Source organism: Chiloscyllium plagiosum, chromosome 13 (assembly GCF_004010195.1).
Source record: "Chiloscyllium plagiosum isolate BGI_BamShark_2017 chromosome 13, ASM401019v2, whole genome shotgun sequence".
NCBI lineage: Eukaryota > Metazoa > Chordata > Chondrichthyes > Orectolobiformes > Hemiscylliidae > Chiloscyllium > Chiloscyllium plagiosum.
This window is the reverse complement of record NC_057722.1, coordinates 9,798,574-9,818,458: the sequence shown is the minus strand read 5'-3', so window position 1 is coordinate 9,818,458 and position 19,885 is coordinate 9,798,574. Positions and strand designations below refer to the sequence as shown.

Genomic DNA, 19,885 nt, shown 5'->3' with positions numbered 1-19,885 from the left:
CCCACTAAATATTGTCCAAGTAAAATCTCAAATCTTTGAATATGGATTGAAGCGAACATCAAAAAGATAAAAATTAAGGCAGTCATGACGTACACATTAGAAGAAGTTAGAATGAAGATTGTATCCACTACAACACAAGTTTGTCTGTTTAGGATAACAGCAGATGCAAGGTGCAATACTATAGTCAGGAGAAGGATAGGAATCGCCAGAAGTTATTTTGTGAACATTAACCAGTGTGTGCACAAAAAGAAAACTCTAAAACAGGAGAAAAAACTCATAACATGCTACATTCTATCCACTTCTTTTTTGTATGTCTCAGAACCTGGACAATAACTAAATATTTGTGAAAACATATTGGAGGCCTTAGATATTTGGATGCTAAGAATTAGGTGAAGAATTCCATACACAGACCAAGACAAAAATTATTGTTTGAAATTGGAACAGAAATAAAAAATAATTCTCAAGAGAGCAAAATGAGACATCCAGATAAGAAAATGTCAATAATTTGGCCATTTGGTCAGAGCTGAAAATCTCTGGAGATCTCTTCTAGATGGCAAGATGGAGGGGCAGACCTTGGTATAGTTGGATGACAGGTATGCCAGAGCAGTTGCAGATGAGTCATGGGATGTAAGAGGATAACAACACAAACAAATGTGATATTCCACAGCAACAGATTTGCTACAAGTGGCAGCAGCAGCTACAGTGTGTAAATTGCTGGAATTTCTCTTTTACAACAAATTGACTGTAGAGCAGGTACCACTATAACCCACTGTTCCTATTGTCAAGGCATGCTCCCTTCAACAACAATACTTGGCATTACATACTGAGGTAAATGGAGCAAAAAACTTATCCTGTATAGTATTAGATTGCCAGTGCACTCAAATGGGCAAACACTCAATTAACGTTTTTTTTTGAAGTTCCTCATTTATATTGTTTTTTAATACAGTATTTTATAAACATCCTTCACAAATGTTGAGTTCAAAAATAACAGTCTACACTTGAATGAAAACATTTGAAATCATTCATTTTGGGTAGGAAGAACTCAGAAAATATAACATAAATGGTACTATTTTCAAAGGGCTGCTGGACCAGAAAGGCCTGTGTGTATACATGCAGAATTATTTTAAAGGAGGCAGGACAGTATGAGAGTGTGGGTAATGTAGCATGTGCTGTATCCCAAATTTTGTTGATAGGGACATAGAGTAAGGAGGTCATGATGAAGTTATACAAGACACCGATTACCATCACTTGGCATACACCGTGCTCAGTTGTAAGTGCTGTACTTTAGGAAGGATACGAAGGTTTTTAGAGAAAAAAAAGTGTACAAAATATTTGAGAGAATGGCTCCAGGGATGAGGAATGATTATCAGGATAGGATGGAGAAGTTTGTCTGTTGCACTTGGACAAAATGGCTAAGAGGAAATCTGATGGAGGAATTCCAAGTTGCAAAATCAATCTGGAAGGAGTATATGTGGAGAAAATGTTCTCACTCACAAAAAGACTGGACAGCTAGAGGCTGCAGGTTTAAAGTAATCGGTCATAGAGTTATATAGCATGGATCAGACCTTTTGGTCCAACTCATCCATGCCGACTAAGTTTCCCATACTAAAGTAGTCCCTTTTACCTGCACATGGGCCATATCCTTCGGAACTTTTCCTATTCATGCACCTATCCAAATGTCTCTAAAATGGTGTAACTGTATGTGCATTTACCACTTCATTTCACATACAAACCAGCCCTGTGTGTGAAAACGTTGCCCTTCAGGTCATTTTTAAATCTTTCTCCTCTCTCCTTAAAATTATATCCCCTACTTTTGAACTCTAGGGAAAAGATTGAATTAGTTGGCATCAAGCATTCCCAGGTAGGATTGACACTGAACAAAATAAGCATTGCCACAAGAGGAACCCAAACAATATGCTTTGAAATCAAACTCCTGAAGATAGAATTCAAACCATACATTCCACAAGAGAACCTTAACACTACGGGTGCAGTTTTCTCCGTATTTTCCTGAAGTATTGGGAGGAGTGTGTTTGCTGGCAATTAATACGCTAACCCCACCTGATAAGATAACTCTCCATATTCTGTGCCAGTCAGCTCATGAAGAGCCAATAAGCATGTGTGGGCAGGGATCACACCCTGTCACAGGTCTCAACACTGGCATCCTGGTGTTTCCAGATGCTGGTGACCAATCAAAGGTTGGGAATGGCAGGGATTGTTGGGTGACGGTTGTCAGGGGATTTGGAGACAAGGGCAGGGGGATGAGCTTCAAATGTCCCCAGCCTCACCTCCATTGCCCCCAGTGTGAGGTAATGGAAGGCTCTCCATGAACCCCACAGGTCGGTTGCTATGGTTCCCCAATCAGGTAACTGGTCACCTCGCCCACCTCAAGGTGTGCCTCTTAATTGGCCTGATTATCTCCCCTTCTCACCATCTGAGGAAGGAGAAAATTCTGGCCATTTTTAATGCTCCTTATGGAGCAAACGGCCATCTTTGTGTTGCCTTATCGAGCATTTACAATGGAACTCAATTGGAGCAAATGTTATCGAGTCAAATGATAAAGTGACGGTGGGATTTATAGCTTGTTTTTCCAAATTGTAACACCATTTTGGATCATCTGTACATTTAGTGACCTCAAGTCCCCAAAACCTCAGGATATACGGGAGTTTCAACTCATTGAACTAAAGTTTTGTAAGTAGTCGGACAATGCATCTGAAAAAGATATTCAAGTAATGATCCACTTCCAGCAGTTACTTTTCTCTTTCTGCCGGAATTCATATAGTTCCAGATGTGAGCACCGTAAGTATCTGAGAAGTATCTCTCTATATCCTCCTTTTTCCAGTGGTTATAGTAGCTCCCCCAGTTTGAATAGGGGATTGGATAGAACCGCCTTGTGACCCATAAAGAGATTCCATTGCATTCTTTTCCAGTGAAGGCACTTGGGTTATCGGACTGACACCATTGCTTCAAAACACGTGTTATCAGTCTTGGGCCTTGCTGGCCCCAAACATGTCCAATATAATTGGCAACAAAATCTTTCATGCAGTCCAACAGAAAATTATGGTGGATATAATGAAATCCTAAAGCTGCATTATTGAAGAAACTTCCATCTTCTAAGCAGGTAAAGTTAGCAAATGGTAATGGCTTCAGTGATATAATGTCAGTATCCAGGTAGATCCCACCATATTTCCAGAGCAATGCTAACCTGCAGCCATCAGCAAGTACATGGGTCCAATACCTTTCTGCATTTGGATTTACCTGTAGTGCAACAGAAAGGATGAAATGTCATTCCTAAAATTCATTTTCAGCAGATTTAAATCTATTCCTTCTCTAGTGTTTGTGGCACCCCTTGAAGCTAAAGACAACTATTCTATTTCACATCCCTTAATCTTGATCAAACAGGCACACATTGGGGGGGGGGAGAGAAAAAAAGTCCCAAAACTTTAACCACATGAAAAGTCAATGCAAAACTATTTCATTTCAGCCTGGGAAAAACAAAATCTGCCGAGCGAATCCATTAATGAGGCTCAACCAATCATTTATAATGGGGCCAAATTGGGAAACAGATATTTGGCCATTTGTTTTTGTTGATATAGTGATCAGATGGCAACTAAGTGTTGTATTAAATTTATGGCAAGGAAAAGAGATGCAAAGGTCAGGAACGGTTGACAAAATAGATCTTAGAACCACAAAAGTTGTGTAAAACTAAAGTTTGCCAGGTATTGGGAATACAACATAAAAAATCCACCCTTGGATTAAGAAAAGAGGAGGTCAGGAGAACTGTTAGATCTTTGAAAGCTGAGAAAGATGGCACCAAAAGAAATAAAGAATGACAAATCTGTTTGATAATTTTAGCATCTACATTGGAGGCTGCACTAATGTTGAATGATGAGTGGTACTAAATCAGGGACAGACAATTAAAATGAGCAAATACAGAATAACATAATGGCATTACAGAGTGAGAAGTTCTAGGATCAGACAGTGGAATCGAAACTGGGTCCCTGGCACCATGAGGCAGCAGTAATAATAATAACTAAGCCACTGTGCTGCCCTAGGTGTATTGTAGATTAGCCACAATATCACTGGATGGCAAACAAGTTCAAGGGCTAAATAGAAAATTTCAGTTCCTATCTTTGCATTTATCTTAAATAATATTTGCTTTTTTTTTAAAAAACGAGCAATGTTGCTAGTTTATCAGAACAAATGTTTTCATCAGCATTGCTTTTATGAATTAATTACCTTTTGATACCAGGCAATCAGGGGAGTGTCTTCAAACAGTTCAGTGGGATTCAAGGGTAGAACATCAACATTACTAATTGAGGAAAGCAAAGGGATGCCAGCATAGTCAGGTTGTGGATACTGTGTTAAATTGCCACTGAATTCCTTCATGAAGAAATAGATACGCTTTTCTGGATTTAACCAGGCAGCAGACTCCACTGAACACACTGTCAATGGTGTTGGCTCAACCTTATCAGATGTCTCCACAAACATAATCCCAGATTCTACAATTATATTTGATACATTTCTGTAATTCTTTATCCGGGATGAGGAAGGTCTGAAGAAGTTTTTAATATATTCGTAGTTATCCAGACTGCCAAATATGTACAACATTCCACAAACCATAATTGTGCCTATAAACAGACACCCTTTATACATGGAAAACATGATGTAGGGCTTGAATGTTTCTTCAAAAGCTCCTGTGAAACAGAAATGAAGAATTTGATTAGCAATAAGGCACTTTGATAATAATGCTTAGATAAGAATGAGTCAACTTCTTCATAAATTACAATAACTAAATTGATTCCCTCCATAAATTAATGCCAAATCATTCTCTTCAACAAATAAAGTGGGTGAGGCAAAGAAAGGATTTGAAAGAACAGACCTGTGCAGTTAGTACTTGTTTTATAAATCTTTGCAGGAAACCATTCGTCATACTTGCTTCTGGGTTACCAACGATTGGAACTTGTGGTTGCAGTTTAGTGAGGCTGAATCCAAGGTCCTGTCTAACTATTAATAGTAGAGGAAAGACTACTAAGGAGTCTTAACAAGCCTAGACACTTGTCTTAAATAACAAGGAGAGCATTTATGTGAGCCCTTATCAAATACTTTCTGGAAGTCCATACAAATGTCATTTATCTTAAGTTCAATAAATTAGTCACTGCAGTTATGGGAGAATGCACTGGAATTCATGCCTCACGACTTGTGAAGCAAACCAAAACGTAAGTAGCTTATTTAATGACGACAAATGGCCAATTTGTTTCTCTTTATCACTGTTAGCAAGAACAAGATCTGTTCCTTGCAAACTTCTCCAGGAACTGTCCGTAAATTCTAGGTTTCTACTAAAAAAACACACATTACCTCAGTCCAGAATCTTTTGTAGGATGACAACAGCTTGGCTCCATCAGGGTTTTCTAAACCTGTTTGCTCACCAAACGGGAAAGGAGAACTGCCAAGGAAGAGGTAGGCTGCAAACTTTATGGAGTAGAGGGGTGTTGGGAGGAATTGCGAGGCTGCCAAAGAATAAAAATAGTTTTATTACAATCAAAGTGATGCTTAATGTCCAAGAAAATCTGAAATCACTAAGGTAATGAATTCCTTGCAAGTGAATGTAGAATCTATCAGTCAAGCCTATATTGATTCAGGAACTTCTTTTCTAAACAAAATCATAGTATTATGAAGTTGAGGCATGCAATGTACCTTTAAAGAGAGAGTGAATGCCATTCTGCACTGGGAGCTTACAAGGAACAGTCATATGACTAGCTAGCAATCTCAGAGCATACTGGAAAATTGAAAATATGTAACATTTGGCTGTGAAATAGATACCAGAGTTAGTTGCTGTTTTGACAATTCAAATTTAAACCAGTTTAAAATTATGCTCCAGGATACTAAAACCCAATTGAATTTGAATTTATTACTTTGCCAACATCAAACCAATGAGACAATCTGGTGTTGCGGTATAAAAAAACACAGTCAGTTTGAAAGTCAGAGTAACTGCCATTGAGGATGACCCAAGATATTGAAACTCTCTCTATCAAAAGGTATCTTTTTCATTTGAAACATCTTCACAATAAAAAGAAAGACAACAACCCAGGGAGATTTTCAGCCGAAAGAAGACAGACACTGAAGACGACAGCCATTGTATGGTTTTGAAATTAAGTTGATGTAATTTTAATAAGTGTTTTGTTGGAACAGTACATTGTTATAGAGTTGTAGACGGGTAATAAGCAGTTAAGATAAAGGAGGTGTAGAGTTGTGAATAGTTGTTCACTTTTAGGGGTAAAGAATAAATTGATTTATTTTTAAAAGTGGAATTTGGGAGTTCTGTCACTGATATTTTAATAGATTATGAGGGGAGGGGAGCTTTTCTGGGTGTTTAGCTTAATTAACAGAGGGATTCACTGCCATGTCATAACAATAGGATATGAATACCACTGGCAAGGCCACCATTTATTAGCCACCCCTTACTGCCCCGGAGAAGCCGTGGTAAATTGAACCTCTGCATTTCTTGGGCCGCTATTATGAAGGGAATTCCAGGATTTTGACTCAGCGACAGTGAAGGAATGGTGATGTAGTTCCAAATGACATTAGTATGTGGCTTGGAGAGGAGTTTGCAGGTGGTAGCGTTTACATGTAGCTGCTGTTTTTTTCTTCCTTGATGTCAAGGTCAGTGGTTTGAACAGTGCTGTTGGAAGAGCCTAGGTGAGTTACTGCAGTCTATCTTTTAAGAGAAAGTGAGGACTGCAGATGCTGGAGATCAGAATTGAAGAGTGTGGTGCTGGAAAAGCAGAGCAGGCCAGGCAGCATCCGAGCAACAGGAAAGCTGATGCCTAAAATATCAACTCTCCTGCTCCTCAGATGCTGCCTGACCGGCTATGCTGTTCCAGCACCACACTCTTTGATGTAGTCCATCTTTTGCATGGTATACACTGCAGCCACTGTATGTCAGTGGTGAATGGAGTGAATGTTCAAGCTGATGGATGGAGTGGACTAAATGTCATGGATGCTTTTCTAATCGATACTGTCAACTGTTCAGTTTAAATTGGAGATTGAGATCTGAGCTGTGGTAAAAATAAAAAGGTGGTAACTGCCTGGTTAAAATTTTCCAACTTCATGTACATCTCTTGGAAATGTATTGGTTATGACCTCCACAATCTGCAAAAGATGCATTAAAATCAATGACTGTTTTTTTGTAGAGATGTGTCAGTAATTTTGAAAGAAAATTTTTTGTTGTTGCCTGAAGCTCGTTATCCTGATTCATTTGGTATGGAGTTAAATTGTGTGCTGCAGCTTCAATTTTAATGGAGGGTTGATAATTATTGAGAATATTGATGAATTCTTCTAATTCTGTTTCTTCAAGCATCCAAACATGCCACTTGTCAAGGCAAATTCAGGAGGCATCATTACTACATGACCATATCATCTAATAAATGAGTTAATTAAAATTGAAAAAAGGTGTTAGAAACATATCTGATACAAGAAAAATTGTGTTACAGAGACATTTCGGTTTCTAAAAATCAATGCTTTGCAAATTAAGTTAAACATTGTCTTTTCACTTAGCAGACCCCAGCAAGCCGTAGGTGATACAGTGGAATGTTTCAAAGCTTATTGAACAGTAACCATCTCAAATCACTAAAGGGAGACTTTGGGTTGCTCTGTGCAAGGTTCATTCTCAAAGATGCAAAAAGTGATTCTTGCCTCAACCGATAAAAGGTAAGATGCATTCAAATTACTAACTGCAATATTTGAAAAGCTAATTGTCTCTGCTAAAAGATGCATGAACTCAGCCCAAACAACAGACGAATCAATTCAATATGTTAGAAAGCTGAGATCTGACGCATACTCTTACAAGTGGAAAATAAATAGAACTGGCTGTACAGCTGTCTTGTGTCACAGAACTCCAAACAGCAGGCATCCTCAATGTGGAATTTTGACCAAGGGAATGATAACTGGAAAAGAGTTACAGAAAACTAAATACTGCTGTGTTCAAATTCAATAGCTTTATTACCCCACAAACTCGGTTATATAACCTCACTCTGGAAGAATAACAAATTCAATGACTCCAATTGAGGTGATGCGTTCCTTGAAAATACAACCTTTTTCCTTTATTTTCTTTCAATAAAACCTGAGATAGTGACCAATGTCCAATGAGTGACACTAAATTAATATTGCAGTTCACAAATCTTCATAATAGTCTATAAACATTGTCAGGTCACTTGAACACATGATCTCTTCATCTCAGCCAAAGCACTTTAGGGCACCTGATCTCTCTTCTAGAGCACTGTGTGAAATCACTGTTGAAGAATTTGACAGGCCATTTCTTCTAGAAGATATTCACTCTAACTACCTTGCTTTGATTTTTTTATGATGCTTATCTGCAATCCATTTTCTATACATCTAGATGTCAAGTGATCTATACTGTTCTGTATGGCCTCTTCTAATTGAGGTTAGAAACAGGAGAGGAGAGGTCACACTGCTTGGAGTTTTTTGTAGGCCTGCAGACAGTTCTAGGGAGGTAGAAGAGAGGATTGGCAAAATTTTCCTGGATAGGAGTGAAAGGAACAGGGTGGTCATTATGGGAGACTTTAACTTCCACAACATTGACTGGAAATGCTATAACTCTAGTACATCGGATGGATCAGTTTTTGACCGATGTGTACAGGAGGGTTTCCTGACACAGTCTGTCAAAGGGCCGACAAGAGGGGAGGCCAAATTGGATCTGGTGCTTGGTAATAAACCAGGCCAGGTGTTTGATTTAGTTGTAGGTGAGCACTTTGGAGAGAGTGACCATAATTCAGTTACGTTTAGTTTAGTGATGGAAAGGGATAGGTACATGCCTCAGGTCAAGAGTTATTGATGGGGCATGGGCAATTATAATGCAATTAGGATGCATAAAATAGGGTAGCAAAATGCAAGGGATGCTGACAATGGAAATGTGGAGCTGGTTTAAGGAACAGATATTGCGTGGCCTTGATATGTGTCTCCCTGTCAGGCAGGAAGTGATAAGGTAAGGGAACCTTGGTTTACTACAGAAATTGCACGTCTTGTTAAGTGAAGAAGGAGGCTTATGTGTTGATGAGGCAAGATGGTTCAGATGAGGCGAGGGAGATTTACAGATCAGCTAGGAAGGATTTAAAGAGACAGTTAAGAAGAGCAAACAGAGGACACGAGCAGTCTTTAGCAAATAGAATAAAGAAGAACCCTACAGCTTTCTATTGGTATGTGAGGAATAAAAGGATAGCTAGGATAGGAACAGAGCCAAAGACAGAAGAGGGAAGTCGAGTGTGGACCCTGTGGAGATCGGAGAGGGGCTAAACGAACATTTCTCATCTGTTTTCAATCGGAAAAGGAGAATATTGTGGAGGAGAAGTCTGCGATGTGGGCTATTAGACTTGAAAGGATTGAGGTTAGTAAGGAGGAGATGTTATCAATTCTAGACGATGTGAAAGTAGATAAGTCCCCTGGGCCGGATGGGATTTAAGGGGAAAGTGAGGACTGCAGATGCTGGAGATCAGAGCTGAAAATGTGTTGCTGGAAAAGCGCAGGTCAGGCAGCATCCAAGGAACAGGAGAATCGACATTTCGGGCATAAGCTTGAAAAGGGCTTATGCCCGAAACGTCGATTCTCCTGTTCCTTGGATGCTGCCTGACCTGCTGCACTTTTCCAGCGACACATTTTCAGCCCGGATGGGATTTACCCAAGGATTCTCTGGGGAGCTAGGGAGGAGATAGCAGAGTCTTTGGCTTTGATATTTGAGTCGTCATTATCTACAGGTTTAGTACCAGAGGACTGGAGGATTGCAAATGTTGTGCCCTTGTTCAAGAAGGACAGTAGAGATGACCCAGGTAATTATAGACTGTGAACCTTACTTCTGTTGTAGGAAAGGTTTTGGAAAGGATTAAGAGATAAGATTTCTAATCATCTATCAAGCAACAATTTGATTTCAGATAGTCAACACGGTTTCATCAAGGGCAGGTCGTGTCTCACAAACCTCTGAGTTTTTTTGAGAAGGTGACCAAGCATTTGGATGAGGCTAGGGCAGTTGACGTGATATACACGGACTTCAGTAAAGCCTTTGATAAGGTTCCACATGGTAGGCTGTTGGAGAAACTGCAGAGGCATGGGATTGAGGGTGATTTAGCAGTTTGGATTAGAAACTGGCTTTCTGAAAGAAGGCAGCGAGTGGTGGTTGATGGAAATATTCAGCCTGGAGTCCGGTTACTAGTGGTGTCCTACAAGGACTTGTTTTGGGACCACTGCTGTTTGTCATTTTTATAAATAACTTAGACACAGGCATAGGTGGATGGATTAGTAAATTTGCAAATGACACTAAAATCAGTGGAGTAGTGGACAGTTTGGAAGAATGTTACAGGTTGCAGGGGGACTTGGATTAACTGTAGAAGTAGGCTGAGAGGTGTTAAATGGAGTTCAATGCACCTTAATGTAAAAGTGATGCACTTTGCGAAGAGTAACAGGAAGGCAGAGTACTGGGTCAATGGAAAGATTCTTGGTAGTGTGGATGTGCAGAGGGATCTTGGAGTCAATGTACATTGATCCTTGAAAGTTGCCACCCAGGTTGATAGTGCTGTTAAGAAGGCACATGGTGTGTTAGATTTCATTGGTAGAGGGATTGAGTTCCGGAACCACAATATCATGCTGCAACTGTACAAAACGCTAGTGCAGCCTCACTTGGAATATTGTGTAGAATTCTCGTCACCATATTTCAGGAAGAATGTGGAAGCATTGGAAAAGGTGCAGAGGAGATTTACTAGGATTTACTTGGTCTGGAAGGTCTTATAAGGAAAGGCTGAGAGACTTAGGTCTGTTCTCATTGGCAAGAAGAAGGCTAAGAGGGGATTTGACAGAGACATACAAGATGATCAGAGGATTAGATAGGGTAGACAGTGAAAGTCTTTTTCCTAGGATGATGACATCAGCTTGTATGAGGGGGCATAACTACAAATTGAGGGGTGATAGATTTAAGACAAATGTCAGAGGCAAGTTCTTTACTCAGAGTGGCAAGGGCGTGGAATGCTCTACCTGCCAATGTAGTTAACTCAGCCACATTAGGGAGATTTAAACGATCCTTAGATAAGCAAATTGATAATGATAATCATCACTTTCGAAGCTTTCGTTACTGCTGATATCAGTACTTTTTGCATCTATATCTTGAAGACTCCTTCAGTTTGTATGATCATATAATTCATACATATTTTCCCCATCATTTTTTTGTTCCTGCTTCCATTTTAAAAAGTAGTGTACCATCATTGCCTTTTGTACACCCACTATCTGTTGTCATCCCTTTCTTTTTATCCATCACTTTGATGCAGACCTTTCGTGTTGTGGTGTATTTTCAACTGTAAGACTATAGGTGTGGAAGCAGATGGAAGAGTGTCTATTCTACCATTCAATGAGCTCATAATTGATCTGGATAGTGGTAGGCGTAACTACACAGACCATTAAGAGTTAATTGGACATGACAATTAGAAATTGAAATAAAGTGGAAAAATACTGGAAAAAAGCCCTAATGCAAAATCAGCCTATTTGGACTGAAAAATAATCGTGTGGTATGATCTCTTCGGCGAGAGCTGTCTTGAACTGCCCCATTACAGGGGACCACCTGGATATGTTGTTTCAGCATAAAGGAATTCTGAAAAAGTGCTGAAAGTACCACAGAATGATGATACAGCATGTAATCTTAAAGTCAGAATGGTATTAATAGCGGGGACTTTGCCCTTTTCAGGTAACTTCATTTTGGACCGGAATTGCGAACATTGCCAAGGACCCAGAGTTCTCCAGACCAGCCATTGTAAAGTGGGCAGGGAGCAGCTTTGTTAAATATGTCTAAGTTTGCTTCAGCACTCGTTAGTTTACATGTGTTTCTAATATATTGAAAGTGGATTACTGCTTAGTATACATTTACTGCTATATATACACTAAGTAGTTAATGAGCATACTCATTTCAATATATTAATTTACCACTTAATATATTCATCACTGCTATATATAAAACTACCAATCAATTTGTTAATTAGTATCACTTAACTCAGTATTACATCCCACTGAACCTACTACCACACCATAACAATCTGAAAACCCTCAATTCCACTTTTCTGCCCCTTCCCTATAACTCTTGATTCCATTACTGATTAAAAGTAAGTGTATTCAAGGCTAAGATAGATAATAAACCAAACTCAACAGCTCTTTGCAGTAAAGAATTCCAGATTAAATCACCCTCAGAAAACTATCCCTCTTTATCTCTGTCATAAGTGAGTGACCCCTTGGTCTGAGATTATACCCTCTGGTGCTGTACTCTCCCACAAGGGGAAAACAACCTCTCTGCATTTACCCTGTCGACATAAAGAATCTTACGAATTTAAATAAGGTTGCCTCTCATTCTTCTAATCTTCAGTGAGAAATGGAAATAATACAATTTGTGACGAAGTTTTGGAAAAACAAGCTAGCATCCAAGTTAATACAGGTGACAGGAAAGGCAAGTAGAATGTCATTTTTTTTTATTTCAAAAGGAAATTGAGTATTGGCTACAGAGATAGGGCTGGGGAATGGGACTAGCTGGGTAACTCTTTTGGGAGCTGAAAATGTGTTGCTGGAAAAGCGCCTCAGCTCAGGCAGCATCCAAGGAACAGGAGAATCGATTCGGGCATAAGCCCTTCTTCAGGAAGCCCTTCTTTTGGGACTAAGCACATATTTCAATGGGATGAATGGCCTCCTTCTGTACTGTAAAATCCTATGATTCCACAAAAATAGGGAAGTATTAGTAAAGCTATGCAAGGTACCAGTCAGACCACACCTAGAATACTAGGAGCAGTTTGGTTCCCTTACCTAAGCAAAGATATACCAGTATTAGAGGCAGTCCAGAAAGGGTTAACTCAGTTGATTGAGTATGGAGGGGATTAATTTATGAGAGAATTGAGTAGGTTGGATCTGTACTCATTGGAGTTGCGAAATCTTAGAGGTGACCTTATTGACACACACAAGATTCTTAGGGGTTTGACAGGATGGATGCAGAAAGGTTATTTCCCTTTGTAGGAGAGTTTAAGACCACAGGGCATACACTTAGAGTAAGAGAGTCATCCATTTAAGACAGATGGAGGAGGGCTTTTTCTCTGAGAGGGCAGTAAATCCAGGGAATTCTTTACTACAGAGGGCTGTAAAGACTGGGTAATTAATTTATTCATCATTGAGATAGAGAGATTTTTGATCAGTAATGGAATCGAGGGAGTGGGGAAAAAAGCAGAAAAGTGGAATTAAGGATTACCAGATTAGTCAGGAATTCATTGAATGACAGAGGGGACTGGATGGACTGAATAGTCTACTTTAATTCCTATGTAGTTTGGTCTTATGGAGTTACATCTTTGTCAGCATCACGATGTATATTATTTAACTCAAAATACTTTTGTAATTGTTCAAATATTAGGGATAGATACGCAAAGTGGAATTTGCGTGCCAATCCCTACAGGCCAGTGAGCCTGACGTTGGTGGTGGGAAAGTTGCTGGAGACAGTACTGAGGGATAGGATCTATTTATATTTAGAAAAGAATGGGCTTATCAGTGATAGGCAACATGGTTTTGTGCAAGGGAGATCGTGCCTTACCAACTTAATAGAGTTCTTTGAGGAAGTGACCAAGTTGATAGATGAAGGAAGGGCTGTTAATGTCATATACATGGACTTTAAGGTGTTTGATAAGGTTCCCCATGGTAGACTAATGGAGAAAGAGTAGTCACATGGTGTGCAGGGTGTTCTAGCTAGGGGGATAAAGAACTGGTTGAGCAACAGGAGACAAAGAGTAGTAGTTGAAAGGAGTTTCTTGAAATGGAGAAAGGTGACCAGTGGTGTTCCATAGAGGTCAGTGTTGGGGCCACTATTGTTTATGATATACATAAGTGATCTGGAAGAGGGCACTGTTGGTCTGATCAGCAAGTTTGCAGATGACCCGAAGATTGGTGGAGTAGCAGAAAGCATAAGGGATTATTAAAGAATACAGGAGGATATAGATAGACTGGAGAGTTGAGCGGAAAAGTGGCAGATGGATTTCAATCCAGACAAATGTGAGGTAATGCATTTAGGCAAGTCTAATTCTAGAGTGAATTATACAGTGAACGGAAGAGCCTTGAGAAAGTTGGTGGGCAGAGAGATCTGGGATTGCAGGTCCATTGTACCTTGAAGGTTGCTGCACGGGTGGATAGAGTGGTCAAGGCGGCATATAGTAAGCTTGCCTTCATCGGACGGGGTATTGAGTATAAGAGCTGGCAAGTCATGTTAAAGTTATACAAGACATTGGTGGGCAGAGAGATCTGGGATTGCAGGTCCATTGTACCTTGAAGGTTGCTGCACGGGTGGATAGAGTGGTCAAGAAGGCATATAGTAAGCTTGCCTTCATCGGACGGGGTATTGAGTATAAGAGCTGGCAAGTCAAGTTAAAGTTATACAAGACATTGGTTCGGCCACATTTAGAATACTGGTCGCCACATTACCAAAAGAATGTGGACGCTTTGGAGAGGGTGCAGAGAAGGTTTACGAGGATATTACCTGGTATGGAAGGTGCTAGATATGAAGAGAGGTGGAGTAGGTTGGGTTTATTTTCATTAGAAAAAAGGAGATTGAGGGGGGACCTGATTGAGGTTTATAAAATCATGATTGGTGTACACAGGGTGGATAGAGACAAGCTCTTTCCCAGGGTGAAGGATTCAATAACGAGAGGTCACGCTTTCAAAGAGAGGTGGAAAGTTTAAGGGGGATATATGTGGTAAGTACTTCACACAGAGGGTGGTGGGTGTCTGGAATGCGTTGCCAGCAGAGGTGGTAGAGGCAGGCACGGTAGATGTGTGTGGACAGATGCACGAGTTGGTGGAGAGCAGAGGGATACAGATGCTTAGGAATTGACCGACAGGTTTAGAAAGTAGATTTGGATCGGCTCAGGCTTGGAGGGCCGAAGGGCCTGTTCCTGGGCTGTAAATTTTCTTTTTCTCTTTGAAAGATAATTAATAACACAGTAATCACTTCATCTGTATGTTAAGTGTGTGACAGGGAAGGTGCCTGAGAGGAACGAGGAATGAGGGATGAATAAGCACAAAGAGTGAAAGTGTGAGATTTGAGGTTGAGAATTGAAGGTAGGATGTTAGGGACTTGCAGCCTCGGGGGTGGGGTTGGGAACAAAAAAGTCAAGGCAGAAGCTACATAAAAACCAACTTCAACAGAGTAAATAGACAAAGTCTTTTCCCTTAAGTGAAGATTGTCTCATTTTCATTTGTGTCTGTCTCGTGTCACTGAATTGGAAGCTGCTTCAGTTTCTCAGGTCTGGTTTAGGTGGTTGGCCTGCAATTGTATGTTTAATGCGTGCGTACAGTTATGTTATAATTGAAATTTTTACTTGGTTCAAATGTTTTCCCACTTGGCACTCAATCTGGGGGGAAACGTTTGGCTCTTTTCAGTTTATAACTCATCATTGGAGCTCATATTTCTTTGGTGGCAAACACAAACTGGCTTAGAAGAATTCAGTTTCAGTTTGGTATTTTATAACACGAGGGAAAAACTGCAGTGAAAGAGATCGGTTTGTAAGCTTTGTTTTTAATTTATATCAATGGATCCTGCATGACACTATTCACCTGTTCCATCAGCTGCAATTGCTTATTCTATTTCAGTCTCACCCCTCGTAATAATTCAAGAGTAGATGAGCTGGGTACCCCATGGGGAGTCACTCATCTCCCGACATCTCCGCCCGCGAAAAAAAGAGGACAGAATTTGTCTCTGCAAAATTACTGCACAAAAGTGACACTCAACAGGTGTCCTCACGTACAGACGGGTCCCGAACCTGTTGAGCAAAGCCTTGAGAAGATTATTACCATCCAGATTAGCCATAGACTGCAACTTATTGGCACAGTTCATCAAACATGTTCCAGCGTCCCTATGGGTCCAGCAGGGGGAGGCACATTCACCCGTCTGTAAGAAATTTCGATGGGAGACTGCCAGTCTGCATTCTTCATTACTAGAGGCCATTGACAATTAGTATTAATTGATTTTATCCATGCCACAGTCTTTTAGAACTCGAATTCCGCCCCTGGTAAGGGTCGGCCGCCCCATCCCTCCCCCGGTTTCACCAAGCTTTACAGAAGATTGTAAATTGACCACATCAGATGACTCTGGATCAGTGGTGCTGGAAGAGCACAGCAGTTCAGGCAGCATCCAAGGAGCTTCGAAATCGACGTTTCGGGCAAAAGCCCTTCAGGTCCTGGCAGTTCTCAAGTCTGTGTCCAGTGTATATACAACCCACAAGGCCAATGACCAGTAATAAACATACCAGCCAACCAGCCCTGTTGCTTTTCATAAAACCAACATTTAAATTGTTTTAACATCTAATCTTATTTTGTGATTTGACTAACAGCTTCAACTCATTATAGCTTAGAAACACAAGTGAAGAAGACAAGTTTGAAAAACTGCATTGAGGTTGTAGAAGACTTTTATTTTCCGGGTGTTTGGTATTATTTTAAATCCTGTTCTTTCTGTAGCGTTCCAAGGAACAGTGGATTGGAACAGAGCTTAGGCTGCTTCCAAATCGATACATGGAAATCCGAATATTATAAGACAAGGGGTTTAAGAGACGCAATTACTCACCAGTGGAAATCCGTGACAGGACAGACAGCTTGTGTGATGTCTGTAAGGATAGCTGTCGAAACAGTCGATTTGGTTTTATATTCAGGAAGCGCCGGTTGTAACAGCACAGGAGCGAAGAATCAACATTAGTCTTGATAACTGTAGTTCCAGCTGAAATGCTGTTGGGGGTTCAGGGTGTGGCAGGTTGTTGCAGTTAATTTCCCAAACAGCAGGACAAAACGAAAAAAGAATCCGCTGAACGCAGTGTGCTCCAATTAGCCGAAGAGACAAACTGGCCCCACCCACCATCGCCCGCGGGTTAACTATCCTCAATCATTAGAATGCTGTCCCCACCGCTGCTTGATCGAGCTTATAGACCGTATGCGTAGACTGTGGCTGGAGATACTCATCGAAAAATTTAATCTTGTGGACACAAGCGCCACAAACAGTTCTAGCAATGAAGAAGGCAGGCTTTACTGGAAGAGCACAGAAAACTCTTGTGAATAGTCTCTTCCAGGTTCAGTGGTTAGCATAATACAATCTTGAATATCAAAGCTGAAGTGAATGATTTCGGCCCTGATAGGGTAGCAGGACATTAATATTTTTGATTAGATTTCCTACGGTATGGAAACAGCCCCTTCAGCCCAAACCAACCCTCCAAAGAGCAACCCACCCAGACCCATTTCCCCTCTGACTAATGCACCTAACGTTATGGGCAATTCACCTGCCCTGCACATCTTTGGATTATAGGAGGAATACCCACACAACACAGACACAAGGAGAATGTGCAAACTCCACACAGACTCACACAAGGCTGGAATTGAACCTGGGACCCTGGTGCTGTGAGGTAGCAGTGCTAACCACTGAGCCACCATGCTGCTACTAAATTATTACCAAAATGCACCAGTTCACTAATGCCATGTCTGTGATCCCAACCTAGAAGACAGACTTAAATTCAATGGTTTTACCAATTACTAATTTCCCCAGTATCAAAAATGTGTTGCTTTTGAGTTTTTCTATCCTCCGAGGATGTGCCAAATAAATAATTCCGGCTGCAAATATCAGTTTTGACATAAAGATAATTTGTTATCACACCCTTACCCTGGATTTTTAAGTGCTACATCTCATTTAGTGAGATGTTTACAATTTGCAACAAAAACAGTTTTTTTTTAAAGAAGTTGCCACCTATAGCTCTGGCATTTTCGTAACCAGCTTCTTTGATAAAAGTGATGCTTTAAATTTGAAGTGAAAATCTTGTAAAACAAAAAATAACCTCTAAGTGGCAAGATTTCTTGCAATTGAATGTCCAGAAGATTGGTTCTTGGGTGAATTTGAGCTTGAAACAGGTTGAAGGCCTTTAACATCTAGCTGCTTATGACCTTGGAAGCTTTGCTTCGTTAATTTTCAGTGGAATTCTCTCTAACTGCAAGCAGCTTCTGCTGATTTCAAGGCAGACAACAAAAATGATTCCTCCTTGCATGTGACGTCCATAAATTCAAATTTCTTTTCCAAAACAAATAATTGGTTCTGATCATCCTACGTTGTTGTTTGACACTTTAAAAATCATCCAGTCTAGTTTGTATGAAGGAAATTATCAATATGCAATGGAAAATCAATTCACACTTATCTTACACACATTGAGTTTCAAAGCTTCCTTTAGTCACCCCAGTACTAAGATATAGGCTGGCTGGAATTCTATTGCCTTTTAGTTGATGATGCATCCTTAAACAAAGAGATATGTGAATGGCCATATTTAATTGGGCATTTGCTTCAGATTCAGGACTGTCCAGGGCTCAAAATGCCAAATGTCACATGATTTGCAGGTAAGACATTCTTTGCAAAGGAAATTTAGCAGATTAATATTGAGAGTCCTTCAGATAAGGCAGTGGACCATTAACTGGCATTAACAGGAGAACATCCTTTTGCAGAGGATGTCCAAGAGGTAAAAGGTGCTCCAGCAGTGAAATTGCTCCCAGACCAAAGGTCAATATCAGAATTTATGTCAATAGTTCTCATGTCAAAGACCAACCAATCTTGCAGATGAGAAGATAATGCATTTTGGAAGAATGTTCAACTTCCAGAGACCCTACAGTTTTGAAGTCGATGACTGGGTGGGAGATGGAGATGTGACAAATGTAAAAATAGTTATATATATTAATGTGTAAAATTATGGGAAGAAAAGCTTGGGGAGAGATGTTGATGAAGGTAATGGTTCTGCAAGAGTTAATGTTGAATTCCAATTAAGCTGCATCCAATGATGATGTCATAAGTTTGGGATGAGTATCAGGCAATCTAGCCCAAGGTCTCAATTGAGACAGATATATCATCCTTGATTCCTGATGGTCTTACATAACTATCACTAACTAGTCAAATTTGTATCATTTGCTATCATGTAATAAATCAAGTGTCTTTTCTTAATAAAACTCCCCTGTGGTCTATCTTCTATCACCAGTAAATAGATGGGCTTTCAGACTCAGCATTAAAGGAAGGATAGAGTGCTTTTGTTGTACAGTGGTAATGTTCCTATTTCTGAGCTAGGAGCTCTGAGTTAAAGTTCCATCTGCTCCAGAGGTGTGCAATAGCATCTCTAAAAAGATAGTTACAAAATATCTAAAAAGAAGGATTTTTGGTAGAACTCTAACTCAACTACACAGAGATCAATACAACAAGCTAATCTTTTTTTTAAATTCATGCATGGGAATGAATGTCACTGGCTAGGCTAGCATTTATTGTCCATCTGTTAATGCTCTGGAGAAATAAGTGATGAGTTACCTTTTTGACCCACAGTGGATCACGTTGTACAGCTACATTGGTGTAGGTAGGTAGGAAAGTCAGGAGTTTGACCAGATGGTTTAAGTTTGAAACTCTAATCCTCCATATGACAATTTAAGCTCAATTTATTGTTCATTTGAAATATGAGATTGCATTTCTTAACCAAATGTATTAAAGCACATTGTCAACCTAATATCACATCATGTTTTAATCAATCAGTCATCATTACATTGAATAGTGGAATGAACTCAATGTGCTAAATGGCACTGTCTTGTTCCCATGTCCCTTTGCTGCTGGAAGGAAACCCCAATTATGGACCTGTTCTTGGAACCCACATGTTTTTTTTATGGAGGGCGCAGTTAAATTTCTGTTGAACAATGGACCCTGGGATGTTGATAGTGATGGTTCATTGATGATCGTCCCTTTGAATGTCAAAGGGAGGTAATTTGAATCTTTGATTTTGGAGATGATCTTTGTCTGATACTTTGGTAGATCAAATGCTATATG

The 19,885-nt window shown here is 40.0% G+C and overlaps 1 protein-coding gene across 2 annotated transcripts; it reads right to left on the bottom strand.

The window, feature by feature from the left end:
- Nucleotides 1–1,756: 1,756 nt before the first annotated feature.
- Nucleotides 1,757–16,970, bottom strand: LOC122555740 (alpha-1,4-N-acetylglucosaminyltransferase-like). Of its 2 annotated transcripts, XM_043701805.1 has the most exons (4): nt 16,628–16,970; nt 5,356–5,507; nt 4,237–4,694; nt 1,757–3,255 (listed from the first exon to the last, which is right to left on the bottom strand). In XM_043701805.1, exons 3-4 carry the CDS (start codon nt 4,660–4,662, stop codon nt 2,671–2,673), a joined length of 1,011 nt encoding a protein of 336 aa, XP_043557740.1. In that variant the 5' UTR covers nt 4,663–4,694; nt 5,356–5,507; nt 16,628–16,970; the 3' UTR covers nt 1,757–2,670. The 2 variants fall into 2 exon arrangements, with proteins under 2 accessions (XP_043557740.1, XP_043557741.1); XM_043701806.1 differs by lacking the exons at nt 5,356–5,507; nt 16,628–16,970 and adding an exon at nt 4,880–4,975.
- Nucleotides 16,971–19,885: the final 2,915 nt, after the last annotated feature.

What these genes read in the sequence shown, in the direction of transcription:
- LOC122555740 (XM_043701805.1), bottom strand. Translation starts at nt 4,662, where the DNA reads ATGTTTTCCATGTATAAAGGGTGTCTGTTTATAGGCACAATTATGGTT. An exon ending in TGATTGCCTGGTATCAAAAG is followed by an intron (nt 3,256 to 4,236) that starts GTAATTAATTCA and finishes GTTGCACTACAG; the next exon opens with GTAAATCCAAATGCAGAAAG.